The 19,380-nt window shown below is 32.8% G+C and overlaps 1 protein-coding gene across 2 annotated transcripts; it reads left to right on the top strand.

Annotated features, from left to right (window-relative positions):
- The first annotated feature begins 12,882 nt into the window (after positions 1–12,882).
- LOC145317821 (uncharacterized) lies at positions 12,883–19,380 on the top strand. 2 transcript variants are annotated; one of them, XR_013879129.1, is made up of 4 exons: positions 12,975–13,537; positions 13,640–13,781; positions 18,178–19,036; positions 19,177–19,380. XR_013879129.1 is itself a non-coding variant. In XM_080159092.1 (3 exons), exons 1-3 carry the CDS (start codon positions 13,124–13,126, stop codon positions 18,855–18,857), a joined length of 1,236 nt encoding a protein of 411 aa, XP_080015218.1. In that variant the 5' UTR covers positions 12,883–13,123; the 3' UTR covers positions 18,858–19,380. The 2 variants fall into 2 exon arrangements, 1 of the variants encoding a protein (XP_080015218.1); XM_080159092.1 differs by having other exon boundaries at positions 12,883–13,537; positions 18,178–19,380.

The following is a 19,380-nucleotide window of genomic DNA, read 5'->3' on the forward strand; positions in this document are numbered from 1 at the left end:
AATAATTAGCTTTTACTGTTTAATTTTTAAGCGACTAGTGACTTAGACCTTACCATCTAGGGGCACTAAGGGAAAGGAAGGGAAGGGGAAGAAAAATAGCCTAAAACCCCCACGAAACTTTTAAATCGAAAAAATAGCCAATAACGGTAGCTTTCAGAAGCTTTTCTTAAATGGATAACTTTATTGTTTCAGTGGTTTGCGGGATCTTAATGGACAGAGAAAAAAATCCCTACTACTTTATATAAAAGAATATATAATGAACTTTTAATACATCAACAACCTACATTGACCTTTCAAAGCCGAGGGTATTTGCTTCAAGACTTATGTATTAATCGATATATTATTTCTTGGATATTGCACCAGATTTTCATTTACTCTGATAAAGTAATACTTGCAGCTGGCTAAAAAAAAACCCTTTATCCCATTCTTTCTCCTCCTACTGGATGAACGAACTGACTAATAAATAAGGTCCATATTGGCAAGCTAATTTGACGACAAATTTTCCCTTGTCAATGTATCCCACGTATATCCTATATCTATTTACCCTAATATATAAAGAAGAAATCTTTTTTTGTCTGTAACGAATGATCTCGCTAACCGCTGAACCCATATGGTCCTCCTTTTCAGTAAAGCTTCTTATAGGTCCCGGTATGGTTTCAGGCTATTTTTCTGCCTTTAGTTCCATATCTCTTGGAATATAAAGCCCCTAGAGGCTAGGGGCGCAGCAACTAGTGTATTATATAATTTTCCAAAAACCTGGATTTATAAGCTGCAGAAATGCAGTCACTGTGCTCCAATGTCAGGGTCAAAATAATATTTCAACAGTTTCCTTTCAAATATAACTATACAACTAATATACCCCCCTCCCCAACCATTTTCTCATTATTATTTTTTTCATTATTTTTAAGGAAGAAAGCTATTTTATTTTTGCTTCTTTTAAGGTTAGGTTAAGTAACATCTAATGTAACATACAGTGTTTTTGGAATATTATAGTTTCTCGAAGAAGCAGGGATTAAAGTTTTAAAGCAATGCATGGTACCAGGAATCTAAAGTGATAAGACTATGGATGATTAATTGATGACACCCCAAATGATGATACAAAAAATTACCCCTTCTTTAGATTATAATTAGAGGTTGAAATGTTGAACCAATCAAGATTCATTTACCTTGGGGACTGGTAAAATAAACAGCTTATTGTCCCCTCCCTCCCTGCCATGGTACTCTAGTTAAGAATAAAAGGATTATACCAATAATAATTCAACAATAAATACACAAAATATTTAGGACAAAATTTACCAAAATAAAGGAGGGATTTTTTTTAAAAATTAGAATCAGGAAGCAGGTTGTAAAATTAGGATTAATATTAACTTTAATGTTTTAAATTAACAAAACACATAATTATGTTTATAAGTAGCAAATTATTAAAATTTATATTCAGGCATATTAGTAAATAATATGTTTATGACATTATCATTTTCTTTAAATGTAAGCAAGTTAATATGTCATATTTTTTGCAAAAGGCAGCATAACTAATATGGGCTGTTAATAACACTAGTCCTCATAGTTTTATAATAACATCTTCTTATTTAAAGGCTTAACAACTTTTGGGACTTTTATTGAATTTTGATTGGTAGGTTCACTAAGTTGAGTGACCAAACGTTTTAACCACTAATTGTAATCTACAGAAAGGATTATTTTGTGTATCATTATTGGGGATGTTCATCAATTTATCAGCCATTGTCTAATCTCTTTAGATCCTTGAATATTTGCAGATTTTCTACCATATTATGGTTATAATGCAGCTGTACTACTAAAAACTAGGATATAGTATTACATAAGTCAAAAAAAGACAAATATTGCAAAAATTATTATGCTATAAGGGAAAACTTTTAACCTCGCAAAAATGCAAAAATAACATTTTTGCATTTTTGGAAACATTTTTTCCAACACAAGTTTCTTCTGGATAAAAACCAGTTGTAAAAACTATTTCTTTAACACTATTTTGGTAGAAAAATTGTTAAAATGGAGAAAAAAGTATAATCCAGAAATGATAATTATGAAAGTTAGTAAAAGCCAAATTCCAATCAAACTTAAACAAAACAGTGAGAATGATAACCAATCACTGAAAAGGGCACATAATAAATGATAAATTAATAAAGGCGGAAAGACTGTAGATATAGAGTTGACAGACTGTAGTTATAGAGTTGATGCGACATTAATAATTTCGGGTATTGTCGGTTTCGTGACAAAGCCTCTTAAGGGGCGTTTCGTCGTATGTTCAAAGTAGGATTTCTCCTATTTCTAGCTCCTGCGGGGGGGCTATACCAGTGCGAGGCAAGAGGCCGACGATGTGTTGAAACCGACAATCCCCGAAATTTCCAATGTGTGGTCTAAAACAAAGCATTTTTCTTGCATATTTTAAACAATAAACCATTTAATTTCCTTACGAAAAAAAATGTTTATTGTAATAAAGGGATTAAAAAAGATTATCCTCGTAAAGAAGCACACAAAAAAAAGATTATTAAGAACCAGTGAACATTTGCTTCAAGTTATTTTTAACTCGCAAGTGTCTTTAGTCTCGAGGAGGGAGGGGACAATGGGCTATTTATTACACAAGTCCCCAGAGTTTTATAATAACGTTATCATATTCGTTGGCTTGTTAAATTTGGGAACTTTTATTTAATTTTTATTGGTTGCTTCAATAACCACTTATCTTTATTTACAGAAGGGGTAATCTTGTGGATATTCATTAGGAATGTACATCAATTTATCGGCCATTGTCTTATCCCTTTAGATCCCTGCATTAATCTACGTTGAAACATGATTTCAGTTCATTTAAAACTCATAATTTCTTTTTTAAGCAGCAGACTAACATTTTTAACCATTTATTAGTTTAAAATAAATTTTAGAAGTAGAAATAATAGACAAAATTCTTGACTCAGAAATCAAGAGGGATAAAACAATGGCCGATAAATTTATATACATCACCAATGATTATAAATTAATTCACACGTTTGTTAGATTACAATTAGTGGTTGAAACGTTTGGATACTCAACTTAATGAATGAAAGTCCTCCAAGTTATTAAGCCAACAAATAAGAAACTGTTATCATAAACCTTTGTGGACTAGCGTAATAAACAGGCCAATGTCCCCTCCCTCCCTGCTAAGAAATATCTTGACAAATATATCTGTTAAAGAATTATAAACAACAAATATAAATCCTCTAATCCACATTCTTCAAGATTGGTGGCCAATTTCATACCCCAATATTATTATTATTGATAGCGCAGCTACTTTATAATTAGGGTATGTTTGTCCGTCCATAATAAATAGTAACTGAGTTGAGAATTACGATGGTTTATTGAGCAATGCACGATAGTAATTTACACATAATAATACGCTCGAGACACTGCGTAAATGTGGAAGCGCGCTCTCTCTCCCTCTCTCTTTCTTTCTCTTTTCTATCTCATAATGCTTTGCATAGGTTTGCACATTGGGGAGTATGCAACTCAAAATGTTTTTAGAGGGGGGTGGCTGGTTATTCCACCCGATTAAGAATTTTTGGTTAGAATACATTGAAATTACTGCTGTCTTGGTTATTGTTCTTTTTCCATCCAAAATATTTATCATAAAATATAACACTGTCATACTTATGGACATGATTAATCTTGTTTTCCTTTAATCCGTTTCTCCTGCTATAAGATTTTTTTAAAAATAATGAAAAATCTGTCATCTTATAATAATGGCAGATTCGCGGGTTAATCCAGCCAAAAATTTTAGGATAAAAGTCAGAAAAACAAAAAATAGGAAAATCTAAAACAATTACATTTTTGTGGAATTTGTCTAAATTAGTCTGAAAGATTTTTCATTGATCCCAATTTTCATTGATTGTTTAATATTTAATAAGGATCAAAAGTCACATTTAAGAAATTTGTCTTTTTAATTATTTCTCGTCCCAATTGATTTTTACATATTTGGACGGATAAAGTCGACTTTAAACAAATGGATAATTTATTTCTAGTATGGCTTCGAAACCTATTAATATCCGTTGGATTAGAACTGGTTCTCATCCATACTGAAAAGTATGAATGAACATTTAAATGAGAGCATAAAATTAATACCAGCTTTGTTAGCCCGTGCCTTTGGCCACTCAGGGCGGGGGGATGGAAGGGAACGATCGTTATTCTAGCCCGATGCGCGTGTCACTTTATTAGAGAACTAGCGGCTTCGCCCCTAGCCTCTAGGGGCTTTGTCCCAAGAGGTAAAAAATGTAGTACATGTGGTGGATCTTCATCTTCATCATATGCATTATAAAAAAAATTGAGGATCTTCATCATATAACATCATAAAAAAAAGAGGAAATGAGGGGGATTTTTTTTATTTTTAGGGGGGTTGGGGGTGTCCCACGCCCCAAGAAAATAGCCTAAAACCACCACAGGACCAGTAGGTATATTCCCTGAAAAATAGAATCCGATCGGTTCAGTGGTTACCGAGATCTTAAGGGACAGACGGACAGAAGACGGACAGACATCAAGCTACTTTGTATTATAGATTTAAACTTTGTGTAAGATCCAAGTAATATTATATCGATTGTTATTCTATTCCAATTCAATTGATCAGACAAAAACTGCGAAACTTGTGACGTAAATAGGTGCAGTGCAGACCCCGCTTGCATAAAAACTGCACAATATCAATCTTTTTTAGTAGAAAAGCTACTCTACAATTTGAAATGTCCATCTGTCCGTCCGTATGTCCGTCTTTTTCTCGGCTCCTATTAAAGGTTGAAGGCTAAAAGTTTATCTCAACATTCCCATCAATATGGAGCATTATTAAGTATAAACCATAACAAGTAATATGTTGTACAAATCCGTTTGTGTTTTGCATAATAGATTTTGTGCTTTGCTACTTATTGATTTTGTCATCCTAGCTTTTTTGTTTATAAAAAGTCTTTAAATTTAACAGCAATATTGGCGGTTTCCCCTGAAAGTGCCTGTTGGGCACTGAAAGACACAGTTTCCTAATTTAAAAAATAAATATAATATTTCTTTTTTAATTTAGGTTAGGTTAGGTTAGGTTATATTGGTACTGTATAAGAGCACTTAAAGTGCAGACCCCGCATGATTGAGGCCTCTGCAGGGGTTAGGTAGGCATAGGAACCCAATTAACTCTACCTTTAAGGGGGGGGGGGTCGTGGCTCTACAAGCCCTGCGAGGGAAAGCACCACAACCATTGTATTTCCATTTTTGCATTCCTCATTGTACATTTGCATTCCTTTTGGCTTGAACGTACATTATGATTTGGCTGATGATTTGATCCTTTTTATCAATAGAACAAGTACATATAATTATGTTTATAAGCAGCGTAGCTATCAAACCAATAATTATTTTTTTTTAAATAAAAATTTGTTGTATAATAAAATATGAATAATCCTATTATATAAAGATGTAAGGATTTTTTGTCTCTAGCTTTAGATATCAATAAATACTGAAGTGATTTATTGAAACCATCATATGCTAGTTCTATTGAATATGTTTCAATTGATGTAATTAAACAAAAAATAACTAAAATAATCTAATTATAAAGAAGCTGTGTTAATGACAAGGATTGCTATATCAAGAATAAGCGTAGTTGAATAGCATAAAATTTTAATGTAAAGTAGTAACATTTTTTGTCTGCAACTTAGGATCGCAATAACTGCTGAACCAATATTTCAGGTAAGCTTTACATAGGTCCTGTGATGGTTTTAGGCTATCTATTTTCAGATCTTAGTCTTGACATTTTCCTATCACCCTTTAAATACAGAGTCCCTAGATGTTAGAAACGGCACCGCTAGTTTTTAAGATAGGAATAATTCATTTTTAGATTTTTTTCTACTGTCTAACCAAAAGTTATTTTATCGGAAAGGTGAGTTATAGAGTAGCACCACTATATAAAAATGCACAATTAAATAATGGCCTCTGATATTTTTGCATATTTAATTTTCATAAAATATGGTCAATTGCTGTTTTAAATATCTAATTTATAATTGCAATTTTTATTTAATATTAACATTTAAATTACTAGCCCTAGCGCCCTAGCATTTAATTGAAGACAATTATAAGGGCAACAAGGATGACAACATCCATAAAAGCGAAGCTCTGAAACGGTAGGACAAACGGACATTAACACTTGTATAATGTCAGAACTGAATAATCAGAATGCGAATGTATAAGAGTCAAAGCAAAATTGTAAGTAAATTTGTTGAAAAACTGCTTGATACAGGATAATGTTTATGGACATACTTACATTTCTAGGACTTGATTATAGAGTTGCTTCGCTTATAAAATTGTACTTTGTTGTCCCAGGAATCAGTATACCAAAAATCAGACCAATCGGATAATTAGGTCACATACAAAATTGTTGTTAAAAATGTAAAACATCAACATGTTTAAAATGGACGTACGGACATTCTGGTAATGATTATAGAGTTGCTACGCTTTCTAACTCGTACCTAACTATTACAGGAATCACCATGCAAAATTTGAAATCGATAGGACAATTCTAACATGCCTTAATTACCGAAAAAACCTATTTAAAAAAGTAAAAAAATCAATATGTTAAAAATGGACGTACGGACATTTTGGTAATGATTATAGAGTTGCTACGCTTTCTAAATCGTACCTAACTACTAAAGGAATCACCATGCAAAATTTGAAATCGATAGGACAATTCTAACATGTCTAAATTAACGAAAAAAGCTATCCGTTACGGACGTACGGACGTACGGACGTACGGACGTACGGACGGACGGACCGACCCTAATTATAGAAAAGCTTCGCTTTTAAAAAAATATTAATTAAAAGTACGTAATAGTAATATTTTTATTTTTTATTATATAATGATTGCACTTTGTATTCTAATTAAAATTACAAAAACACGTAATTTTTGGATCATTTTAAAAATTAAAAGTTTTATTTTAAAGATTTAGGTAACCACGTTCCATATTTTCAGATCATTTTTGTTGTTGTTGTTGCTATTTTTTCAAATTAGCAAAATAAAGTTATGATCATGGAAAGAAAACAAAGTAGTGGGTTTCGTCATTTTTTTACAGTATAGCTTGAGGTAGGTTATTATAGGTTAGATTAGGTAATGTTAATGATTGTCCCGCAGGGTTACAGCCCCCGCAGGGGCTAGAAATAAAAGAAAAGCTACTTCTACTGCGTTTTCTTACCATAATCCAAAAATTCAAATTATATTTATGGCTCAAGATTACACCTCAAATATAACAATTTACAGGCGAGCAGACACTAATAAAACAACAGACTAACTAAAATTATATTTTGAAGGATATATTTTCATTGTCAAGCAAAGTTTACGGAAATGAATTATGCAATGTATAATAACTTTTCCTTATATTACATATATAATTAGAGAGGGACTGGACATTGGGCTGTTTATTACACTAGTCCCCAAAGTTTTAAAATAACATTTTCTTTTTCGTTGGCTCTACATCTTTTTAAAGACTTTTTAGATAATGATTGGTTGGTTCATTAAGTTAAATGTCTAAACGATTCAACCATTAATCTTAATCTAGAGGAGGGGTATTTTTTGTAACATCATTGGGGATGTACAGCAGTTTATTGGCCATTATCTTATCCCTTTAGATCCCTGTTACATAATACACATGCATGTTATACATATTTTACAAGTTCATAAATTGCATATTATTAACCTTAAAAGATTAAGCTTTCAAAGGTAAATTTTCACGAACAACAAATGTATTTATAATTATTTTGATAAAATTAAATTAACTATTTTGTTTTGAAAAGCAATCATTTATAAAAAGGCATTTATGGTTAACAATGCAATGTTTAACTAAGGTGGAAAGCTGGATAGTCAAGTGTAAGCGAAACTAAGGACAGCGCTCCGTTTCCAAGTTTTCTTCCTAGAGACCAGTTTCAGTATTATTATTAGTATTACTACTACTTCAACCTTCCTTATTTCTAGACCATTCCATTCTGTCCTCCCCCCTCTTCCCCCTCTCCGACAACCCTCCCAAGAGACATGAAACTCCTCCGTTGAAAATTAGTGTTGTGATATTATTAATTTTCTCCGCTGGACCCGCACACTCTTTCTGCTTTAATTTACCTCCCCAATTAGGTTAAAAAACCTCCGTTGACAAGCAAGTGCAACCCTCCCCCCCCCCCCCCCCCAACTACCACACTCCACCCTTTCATTTCTACCTTACTGTAAAAAGATGGACCTGTGGCGTTTTCGGTGTTTTAGATTAACTTTCTTCCTTTTTAAAGGCGAAGCTTTTCTATAATTAGGGTCGGTCCGTCCGTCCGAGACGGATAGCTTTATTGGTTAATTTAGACATGTTAGAATTGTCCTATCGATTTCAAACTTTGCATGGTAATTCCTGTAGTAGTTAGGTACGATTTAGAATGCATAGCAACTCTATAATCATTACCAGAATGTCCGTACGTCCATTTTAAACATGTTGATTTTTCTACTTTTTTAACAACAAATTTTCATGTAATCTAATTATCCGATTGATCTGATTTTTGGCATACTGATTCCTGCAACAAAGTACAATATTGAAAGCGAAGCAACTATATAATCAAGTCCTAAAAAAAGTATGTTCTGTATAAAGCGTAACCGTTCGGACCTTTAACTGATAAGAAATAATCTTGGAATCTTAATTAAGAAATATTAGAATTTTCCTATAGATTTCAAACTTTGTAGGATAATTCCTATAACAATTAGCACGCTTTTAGGAAGCATAGCAACTCTATAATCGTTAATAGAAAGTACGTAAGTCCTCTTAAAACATGTTGATTTTCAACTTTTCTTTATTTCTATGATATAATTATCCTATTTACCTGATTTTTGTAATAATGACTCCTAGGACAACAAGTTACGATATCATAAGCAAAGCATCTCTATAATTAAAACATAATGATGAAAGTATGTCCTTTTACTGTATCCTGTATTTATGCAATTTTGCAACAAACTTTTAATTAAAAATTAATGTTCTGATTTTCAAGTTCTAAGAGCTAGTGTACGTTTTTAACGAAGCCCAATCTGTACAACTTTTGCAGCACTTTGTATTCATGTGACGTCATAAAATGAGGGAGATGAGAGGAGAAGTGGGAAAGAAAACCCCTAAAAAAGAGATGGAGAATCACTCATTTTCATTTCGTCACAGGAATCAAAAGTGGTACAGATTGGGCTTTGTCTACGTTTGTCCTTCCTTTTGATTAAAAGCTTCTCTTTTATGAATAGCATTTTCCTTGTTTTTTTTTTTCATGCACTTTCCTTAATTAACATTAGTAAGTGTGTCCAAAAATCCAAATAATAAATAATTCTACATGCATGTATGTACATATGTATATCCCTCTATCTTTCTATGTATATATATGTATTTAAAATGGATATAGAATATACGTGGATATATCGACAGTGGAAAATTTGTCGTCAATTTAGCTTGCTAACATAGACCTCCTGTATTGGTCAGTTCGTTCATCCGGTAGTAGGGGAGGGGAATGGATGAAGGGGGTGGATGGGTGGTATCATTATTTTAGCCATCTGCGAGCATCACTTAATCAATGTACATAAAAATCATGTGCAACATCCAACTAATAATATATCGATTGTTTTTAAAGCAAAGCTTTTCTATAAATACTGTAGGCTATACATGAATGCAGTCGTCCAAAGTTTTTAGATATCATCATTCCCAGAATTGTTAGACGACTATTTAAGCTTATACATTAGTTACTTTAAAGCAATTTAAATTTTGAAGTGGTCATTTTTTTACTTGAACGGCACAAAGTTATAGACCCATTTTTTTTACATATTTACGCGTATATAGATCATTTCTAAATACGTCTCTATTAAACACTCTTTATTTTATGTTCTTTTGTTTTGTTTATCCACACCTATATATATGTTGACATCCTTGTTTGTATATATGTTCATAATTACTATTATAAAATGAAAATAAGTAAGGCATGTAGTCATCAGTGTTCAATACATATTAAGTGTCAAGAAAATCATTAAAACAAGAATGAAAAAAATCCATTAAAGCGAAGCAAAAAATATAAAACACCTATCTAAAAAGTATTAAAAGCAAACTTTTCTATAATTAGGGCCGTCCCTACGTCTATGACCTGTTAAATTAGAATTGTCCAATCCATTTCAAACTTGTTTTCATGAATCCTCCTTTGACAATAAAATACAGTCTAGAAAACGTAACTACTCTATAATCATTACAATAAATTCCTTATGTCCATTTTGAACATGTTGATTTTATTTTTTTTATTTTGACAAAAATTTTCCATTTGATACGATTCATTGATTATCCTATACATCTGATTTATAAAATTAATGATTTCTTGGACAACTGGGCATAATGTTATAAGCGAAGCATCTCTGCAATCAAGTCTTACAACTTCCGGTGAATCGCTGTGCATTCCACTGTTTGTTTGTCTGTACGATTTATTGGGATATTGCATGGTCTTCCTTGTTAGTAGCAAAGCTACTCTATAATTCGAAATGTCCGTTCGTCTATCCGTCAGAAGCAGAATGAGGGAAATGTGAAAAAAAACTTCTAAGGGAGCTGTTTTATTTACAGATAAAATATTTTACCCAAAAAATTTTAAGCTACTACTCTAAACTAAATGATTTTCCTTGTCCTTTGGTATAAGTGGTTGTGCTGTACTTTTTTGGATATTGACATCTTTGTTGAAGTTCACGTAATTTGGACTCGTATAGAAAGGATAGTTTTAAATGTTAGACTACAAAAAGATATCAAACTTTAATGTATTTAATTTCCTAAACATGAAATATCAATTCTTCATCAAATATAGGTTAGACAACAAATGTTGTGAGACTTATTTGACAGGGATCTAAAGGGATAAGATACTAGTCGATGAATTTATGTACATCCCCAATGATGATAAACAAATTTAATTGAAATCATAATTTGCTTTAAAGAAGGTGTATCAACTTTTTCACTTTTTATTTAAGATAGCTAGCCGGCTCTTTTAGTAAGTAGTAGATGTAAAATTTTTCATAGAATTCAGATATGCAATCGGTTTTTTTGTAGACCTCTTATTTTTTAAGTAATTTAAGTTTTAAAAAGAAATAATTAAGTCGGTTTTAAGGTACTAAAACGCAACAAAATAAAAGAAGAAAATGGCCAGTATGAACAAAAATAGTAAGATCTTTAATTTGACACCTTACTTTTAAAATTCTGTTGAGTAATTATTGAAAAAATCAATTTTTTTAATCTCGGTTTAATAAAAACTTTAAACCTAAATATTTTATCAAACAGACATAAAAAATATGGGTTCATATATACCTTTAGAATCAGAAAAATATTACGAATCCATTCTAAGCGAAATTGAAAAAGTTTTAAAAAATTGTAATAAAAAATAAAAAAAAAAAAGTTTATTTTAAGAATTGTAACTACTAAACTAGCCAATCACAAATCGCAAAAATTGACGAATCGTGAAGCTTAACCTATAAAGTTAACCAATAGAATTGCCAAAAAAAAGGAGAACGTTCATACAATATATACAATAGATACTACAATAAATATAGTGATATTACAGAACATGTAAAGAATGAAAAATTATGAACAAATATGCATCAGTCTGTTTATAAACTTCAAAACAATGCAGTTAAAAATACATTATTGTTTCTTGTGTTTAAAAAATATCTGCTACATTGCATTGTCTTTTGTTTAGGTTTTATTCAGGTTTTATTCAAGCTAACCCTTTAAAGCCGAATATTATGATTCTTAAAATAAACTTATATTTTTTTTTTAGTTTTATAAAAGTTTTTCAATTTTGCTTAGACTGGATTCGTATTATTTTTCTCATTCTAAAAGTATATATGAACACATACTTTTTATGCCTGTGAGAGGATATTTTTAATTTCAAAGTTTTGATTAATCTGAGGTTAAAAAAATAGATTTTTTCAATAATTACTTAACAGAATTTTAAAAGTAAGGTGTCAAATTAAAGATCTTACTATTTTTGTTCATACTGGCCATTTTCTTCTTTTATTTTGTTGCGTTTTAGTACCTTAAAACCGACTTAATTATTTTTTTTAAAAACTTAAATTACTTAAAAAATAAGAGGTCTACAAAAAAACCGATTGCATATCTGAATTCTATGAAAAATTTTACATCTACTACTTACTAAAAGAGCCGGCTAGCTATCTTAAATAAAAAGTGAAAAAGTTGATACAACTTCTTTGATACATAATCCAATGAAGATTTTTTTTGCGGATTTTTTTCATAATTTTAAGCATGTAATTATTGCGCTATATATGAACATATGTTCTCTTGTATTACTTACTTTATTTATTTTAAAATAAAATACAATAACCTTATTCAGATTTATTAATTAAAATCTAAATTGATTACGAAAACAAAATTAATGCTAAAAATCTAAAATAGATAATTTATCACCAATTATTAGTTTGTTAAGAAAGAGGAATAACAAGGGGGAGAGAGAGAGAGAGAGAGAGAGAGAGAGAGAGAGAGAGAGAGAAAGAGAGAAAGGGAGAGAGGAAGCATACCAATATTATTTGGATGGTTATTTGTACAGAAGCGGTTATCAACAGAGAGATAGATAGATAGATAGAATTATTAGATATATACTTGTAATAGGGAAGGGGTTGTGCAAAAGAGAGGGCGGTGACAGGAAAAGGGAAGAGGAAGGGGTGGTGGTCAAAGTAAAAAGAAGAAGAGCCATATCTATCACCAACCTTTCAATAATAGATAAGTACTAAACGCTGGTGGCCAACCCCCTCTCCCCTCCCCTCACCCCCCCCCCCTCCCGCGCCTGCGCACTATATCCTCATTATCACAGGTGGGAGGTCCAAGTATTATTATTAATTGGTGGGGGAAGGGAACTGCGGGGAAAGGGGCAAAATGGGATTGAAGGGGGGTTTTGTGGTCTCCGCACTTATCGGTCAACATGCGAGAAAAAGTATCAGTTATCCACAAATCATCGAATGGTGAACACACGCGATCCATTTACACATAAATATAAATTAAAGTTAAAGTGATTATCACTAAAGAACATAAATAAAATTAATTTGACATTTAAACTTACAAGAACATTCAAGATGTTGTTAAACATAATTATCTGTGCAGTGAGCCTAGTGGCGGTTGTACCGGCTGTGCCCGCCAGAGGCATCAGCAACGATGTTCCCCGCCCAAACGGCGGCGGCGATAGTGAAGGCAGATTCGGCCCAACCTGTCGTACAACAAACTCTATCTCTAAAATGGTATCCGCCTCAGATATTATTGTGGAGGCGGGAGTTGTCGCCGTTACACCGCCAAGAAACAACATCTACGCCGTCACGTTGAAGGTTCAGCGAGTGTTGAAAGACGACGGCGAGTATAAGACTGCCAAGACTGGACAAAGGCTGCAGCTGCTGTTTATCAAGCCGAAGAAGACCAGTGGCAGGCCGGAGCTGAGGTCCCTTGGAACTGCCAAGTCATACCTGGAAGCCTGCATTTATGAAATGGATTTGAAGGTATTTTATAATATAAAATTTTATAAATAATCCATACAAATAATTATTATTCAAACTTTTATTCTTTACGAAGCATTTATAATATATATTTTTATTATTTAGGTTGGTAAGAAGTACAACCTTTTCCTGAACTCCCAGACGGGCAAGATGACCGGCGGGACCGCCATGGCCAGATTCGCAATGACCGGACCCCCAGTACTCGCCACCAGACTTGCTAGAAGAAAAATTAAAATGGGAATTAAAGGTGAGCTAAAGTTTTATATTCGCGCCAGACATTTTTATCTTATATAACAGTTAGATAAATATTTATTCAGACAAAATTATTACGGGATTTTCTTATCATTTCTTCTACATGGTGACATCTTAATTTGAATTGAAAAGTGCGAAATATTTTAGGATATCCATAATCTACCAAATAAGGACACACGGATAAAGACTTAATATATTAATTACTTGGGGTTAATCTTATGGTCCATGACGAATATTATAATATGTTGATGACACTTAACCCTAAATGAGCATATCATTTTTAACCACGCCCACTAACCCCTACCCCCCCCTTTCTTCTTGTATTATCCTTTCTTTAAATTCCTAAGGGTAGGATTTATATAAATTTAGACATCAAATTATTTTTGAAATTCATTTTTTTTTTCATAAAGTTTTTATAAAAAATCTATGAAAAGATTTTAACTGTACATGATTGTTAAAAGTTAAAACAAACTTGTTTATAAAGGATTACCAGCTAATTATTAACATTTTTGAATTAGTTGAAATGTTTATATTTTAGCCAGCTGACGCTCACTTGACCACCGTTTTATAATCCGTTAAATTTGTGCTATAGGTTGACCTGCATATAAATTTTTCATGAGGGGGGGGGGGGAGATTATCCTCTTTCTTAACATGTTTAGATTAACGTCTTATTTACATTCTTTACCCGACACATATAAAACAAAGAATTTGATAACTCTAATTAATCCGCATGTAATTTTTAAAGATTTAAGATTATTAATATGTCATATTAGCCTATAATTTGAAATTATTTAGGATTGATTTTAATAATCAAATGTTTATAACATATTTTGTCAAATGAAATGTAGATATTGAGCACTGGGAAAGTAATATTTGAATTTGTTATTGAATTTTAATGGAAATTAAGATATGTTAAACATTGTCCCATAATTTAGTCCATGTGAACTTTATAAAACCATAGCCCAGGGCTTTATTGCATATTATTTTAAATTGGGTTGAATACTTGAGATTCAAGTTTCAGTATTTTTAATTTTGATATTATTTTGACACTATGATAACATGTGTGGGGTCTAAATATTGATTTGCATATTTTTACTCAATAATATTATTGTTGATTTAGCTCTATAAATTCCGTAATGTATTCGCTAATCTTACATAAATATACTTGTTAAATAATCAAACACACACGGACCTTTTCATCATGCTTTTATAAAAATTGAGAGAGTTGACAGACATCCCTTTACTTCACCCCATTAAACAACCCTTCCTGCTGTGTAATTGGGGTCATCCCATCAGGGGGTGGGTAGTGGTCATTTCTAAATTGAATATTCTGTCATCATATAGCCCCCCTTCATCTATAGGAATTTATGTAACAATAAGTTTATTCAAAAAGTTTTACATAATAGAATTCAAAAGGAGGGACAGTAGTAACCCCCCCCCCCCCCAATCTTACTTTTTATTACGCAGACAAAGACACTGTAAAGTTTAACAAATAAAGAACAATTCTTTTTATTGTTGATAGCTCAATAATTATAAAAAGAATTCCGACACTCTCTTCAAATCATTAACCCCAGCACCAAGGTGGTCTTGGAACAACCCCCCCACCCCCCTCAAAGGTCCCAATTTTGAAATAGTTATGACTAAATTACTTTATAAATAATGAAATTGTGGTCAGGCTTTATATATAGAACAGGTCATTAGAGCACCTTGCAAATTTACCAAAAAAAACAACTGCTCAGCTTACCTACAACTAGTGGTATATGAATAATGGGGTATAATTTTCTAAGACAGAACATACAAATTTATGTAGTAAAGTCTCTTAAACCAAACATTTAGGCAGGTGGTGGTGGCTTGGGGGTAAGGACATTTTATTTTCTAATATACAACTAGGATATCTAGTACTTGAGTATATGATTGTATCCAGATGACCTACGCGCAGTTCATCTGCACCTGCTAGACCTCCCCCCCCCCCCCCCTCCCCCACTGTTGTTCATATATATTACTTAAGCTGCCTGTGGCCTAAACCTATACGCACCTGCTTAATTCAACTAGCCTAATCAACAAACCATTTATTATTATATCATGTATATTTGGCCAGGGAGGTAGGGGACATTGGCACTGAAAATTATTCCGGTCCCAAAAGTTTCTCATTTGCCAAGCATTTTGGGTACTCCTTTTTTAAACCTTGATTCAAACTTTTAAGGGTAATTTTGTTTTTCATCATTGAAATTGTATATTTTTGTCTTATCCCCCAAGATCCCTGATATTTTATACACTGGCTACAAATCTTAACTGTGATGAAGGAAGATCTCGATCATAACTATTTTCGGATAGATTCACCCCCTCTCTTTCTCCATTCCCTTTGAACTGGATGGTTCTGGATTATCTATTTCAAAACTTGATAGCGATAAGGTGTTTATACAAGTGCGCCAATGTTTCTTTTTATAAAATTGTTAAAAAATGAAATCTGTTTGGTTTTCCTTTGCAATTAAGCTTTTTTTTAGGTACAGGGAAGGTTTTTAACTATTTTGGGAGAGCGTATCTCCACCCTCCCAATTTAAAATCACACCCCCAAATTTTTTTTCTGAATATTTCTTATTAAAACTCAAATTAAAAAGTAGAAGGGCGGTTGACTTATCCCCCTCCCACCTTAAGAACACCTAGAGGCTTCTTGGGGGCGTCCGTTGCCCCTAGTCTTTCTTAAAATAAAAGCTATGTCTTGCATTTTTTTTCAATTAGGTGTTTGATCACGAATTTCATATGGTAAAAATATTTTTCTTTTTTAATTGTTATCCTAATAAGATAAAAGTTATGCTTGAAAATTGTTTTAATAGCTATTATTATATGTTGCATTTTTAGATAAACGTCAGAATTTGCGTCAGAATTTGCGTCATTTGCGTCATTTCTATTTCAGATTTTTATTACCCGTCATCCTTAACTGTGCCATAGATAGCGAGTAATGGATATCTGAAAATACGCATTGACGCCAAAGAGTACAAATGTTACGCCAATTGTGATCACAACTCTCACGTTTATATAAAAATGCAACATATAATAATAGCTATTAAAACAATTTTCAAGCATAACTTTTATCTTTTTAGGATAACAATTAAATAAGAAAAATATTTTTACCATATGAAATTCGTGATCAAACACCTAATTGAAAAAAAATGCAAGACATAGCTCTTATTTTAAGAAAGACTAGGGGCAACGAACGCCCCCAAGAAGCCTCTAAGTGTTCTTAAGGTGGGAGGGGGATAAGTCAACCGCCCTTCTACTTTTTAATTTGAGTTTTAATAAGAAATATTCAGAAAAAAAATTTTGTGGGGGATTTTAAATTGGGAGGGTGGAGATACGCTCTCCCAAAATAGTTAAAAACCTTCCCTGTACCTAAAAAAAGCTTAATTGCAAAGGAAAACCAAACAGATGTTATTTTCAAAAAAATTTTATAAAACAAAAATTGGCGCATTTGTATGAACACCAGAATTATAGGTTTGAAAGGGGAAGGAAAAAAAGAGAGGGGGTAAACTAGTTTGAAGATATCTGAGAATAGTTATGATCGCCATCTTCCACTATCGTGCCATATCCTTTTTTTCGGGGGGAGGGGGGGTGATCTTAGTGGGCCTAGGGGGATGATAGGGATCACCTGCATCCTTTTTAACCCACACTTGATGTGGTTTACACACACACACATAAACACACATACACGCACACACACGCAAGTGTCCTTTAATTTGAAATGATAATAGTTAATGCCAATTTCTTCCTTGTATTATTTTCCTTGGGGCGTTTCCGCTTGACTTGTCTCTCCACTTCCTTGTTTTTTCCGCAAACTTTCAGATAATTTGTTAACTTAAACTTTCTTATTTTCTAACATTTTATTTTATAACTTAAAACATCTATAAATACAATTAAATTTATAATTTTATTAAAATATTTTCTCTATGTGGGGTCGTTGTTTTTATGGGGTGCACTAAATTTACACCACCCCAAAATACAATAAATAACCTCAATAAAGTTGACCCTACACCAGATAAGTTTAGTTTACTTGCAAAAGGAACAATCTATCATAGATGTCACCATTTAGAAATTAACCATTGCAAAGCGGGGAGTGGGGAAGGGGGGGGGGCGGCTTTTATTAACTTTTCAACAATGGGGTATCTACAAAGTGGTGTAGTACCATTCATAACTAGGAAAAAGTGGGGGGGGGGGGGGGAGTTATATTAGGAATTATTAAGAGGGGGTGGGTGGTAAATATAATGATAAAATCATTACAAAGTGCTTGCATAATGTTGCATGAAAAATTGTCCAAAAATGCATTCAAATTCCAGTGTTTATTATTGTAATATAATCATCATTATCTTGTTATTCATTTTATGTTTCTATTTCAGGATTAAAATCAGCCCCCATCTCTGCCAACCCGACTGAACAAGTAATCAAGAGTCTGGACGTCAAGAGGTCCAAGGCGAAGAAGGACGGCAAAGTGAACCTGAAGCTGATTTGCCGCACCTCCACCCCTATCCGCGCCAAGGATCAGGTCTTCTGGACCAAGGACGGGGAGAGGCTGAGCAGCGGGGATAAGAGTATCCTGGTGAGGAGCAAGAAGTACAAGAGTGTGTTGAAGTTGAAGAGTGTTGATGAGGGTGATACTGGTGTATATGCCTGTAATGCCAAGTCTTCTGATGCTACCTTTATCCATAGAAGATCTTTCCATTTGATGCTTCATCCTACCACCACAACCACAACTACTACAACAACCACAACAACAACTACAACTACAACACCAGCAACTACTACAACAACAACTACAACAGCTTCCACAAGCACCTCAGCTCCTACACCACTGAACCCCGCCGCCAACCTACCCTGCCCTGTGTCCGGATACTGCCTGAACGACGGTAAGTGCTCCTTCATCCCGTGGCTGGGAGAGCTGAGCTGCTCCTGCGCCCCTGGCTTCATGGGCGCTCGCTGTGAGCGCAAGACCACCTCTGCCCTCTATTCCTCCCTCTCCTCCATGACTTCTAAAACTTTGTGCGCTTTTGGTTTTGGAAATCCCTACCACAACTGCTGATCCAAAAAAAAGACATTACAAATCTGCTGCCCTAGCTAATGGTGATATTTTATTTGTTAGGGAGGTTGTTCAAAAGTGATAATAGCGCGTGTGTAATATTAAATTTGTGCCTATATAAATATTTAAAAAGTGCCAAACTATCAATTTGACAATTATTATTATTATTATGTTACAAACTGGTGAATTTATTAGAATTTACAGAACAGGATATTTTTTACTTTAACCTGTATTTATATTTTAATTTATTGTAATCTATAAATTTATTGACTATAAATTATATAAACCCCCCAAAATCCTGTATTTTTCTAATATTTTCTAGGCATACATTCTGTTATGAAAAACCTTCTAGCTCTAGTCAATTGTGAATATAGTAAACATTTATATTGTTAATTATCTTGTATTTTTTTCATTGTAGTTCTATTTTTTTCTCATTTATTGTATAATTATAAACTTGCTTCCATAATAATATTTTTTGTAAATAGTTTTTTATATGATGATAGTTGAATAAACAAATTGAATATAA

The sequence above is a fragment of the Acartia tonsa genome, chromosome 4 (assembly GCF_053477335.1).
Source record: "Acartia tonsa isolate MP-2025a chromosome 4, ASM5347733v1, whole genome shotgun sequence".
NCBI lineage: Eukaryota > Metazoa > Arthropoda > Copepoda > Calanoida > Acartiidae > Acartia > Acartia tonsa.

Bases quoted from the DNA above. Each gene is read 5' to 3' on its own strand.
- LOC145317821 (XM_080159092.1), top strand. From the start codon at position 13,124: ATGTTGTTAAACATAATTATCTGTGCAGTGAGCCTAGTGGCGGTTGTA. The intron at 13,538-13,639 runs GTATTTTATAAT...TTTATTATTTAG, and splicing joins TTTATGAAATGGATTTGAAG to GTTGGTAAGAAGTACAACCT. The intron at 13,782-18,177 runs GTGAGCTAAAGT...TTTCTATTTCAG, and splicing joins AATTAAAATGGGAATTAAAG to GATTAAAATCAGCCCCCATC.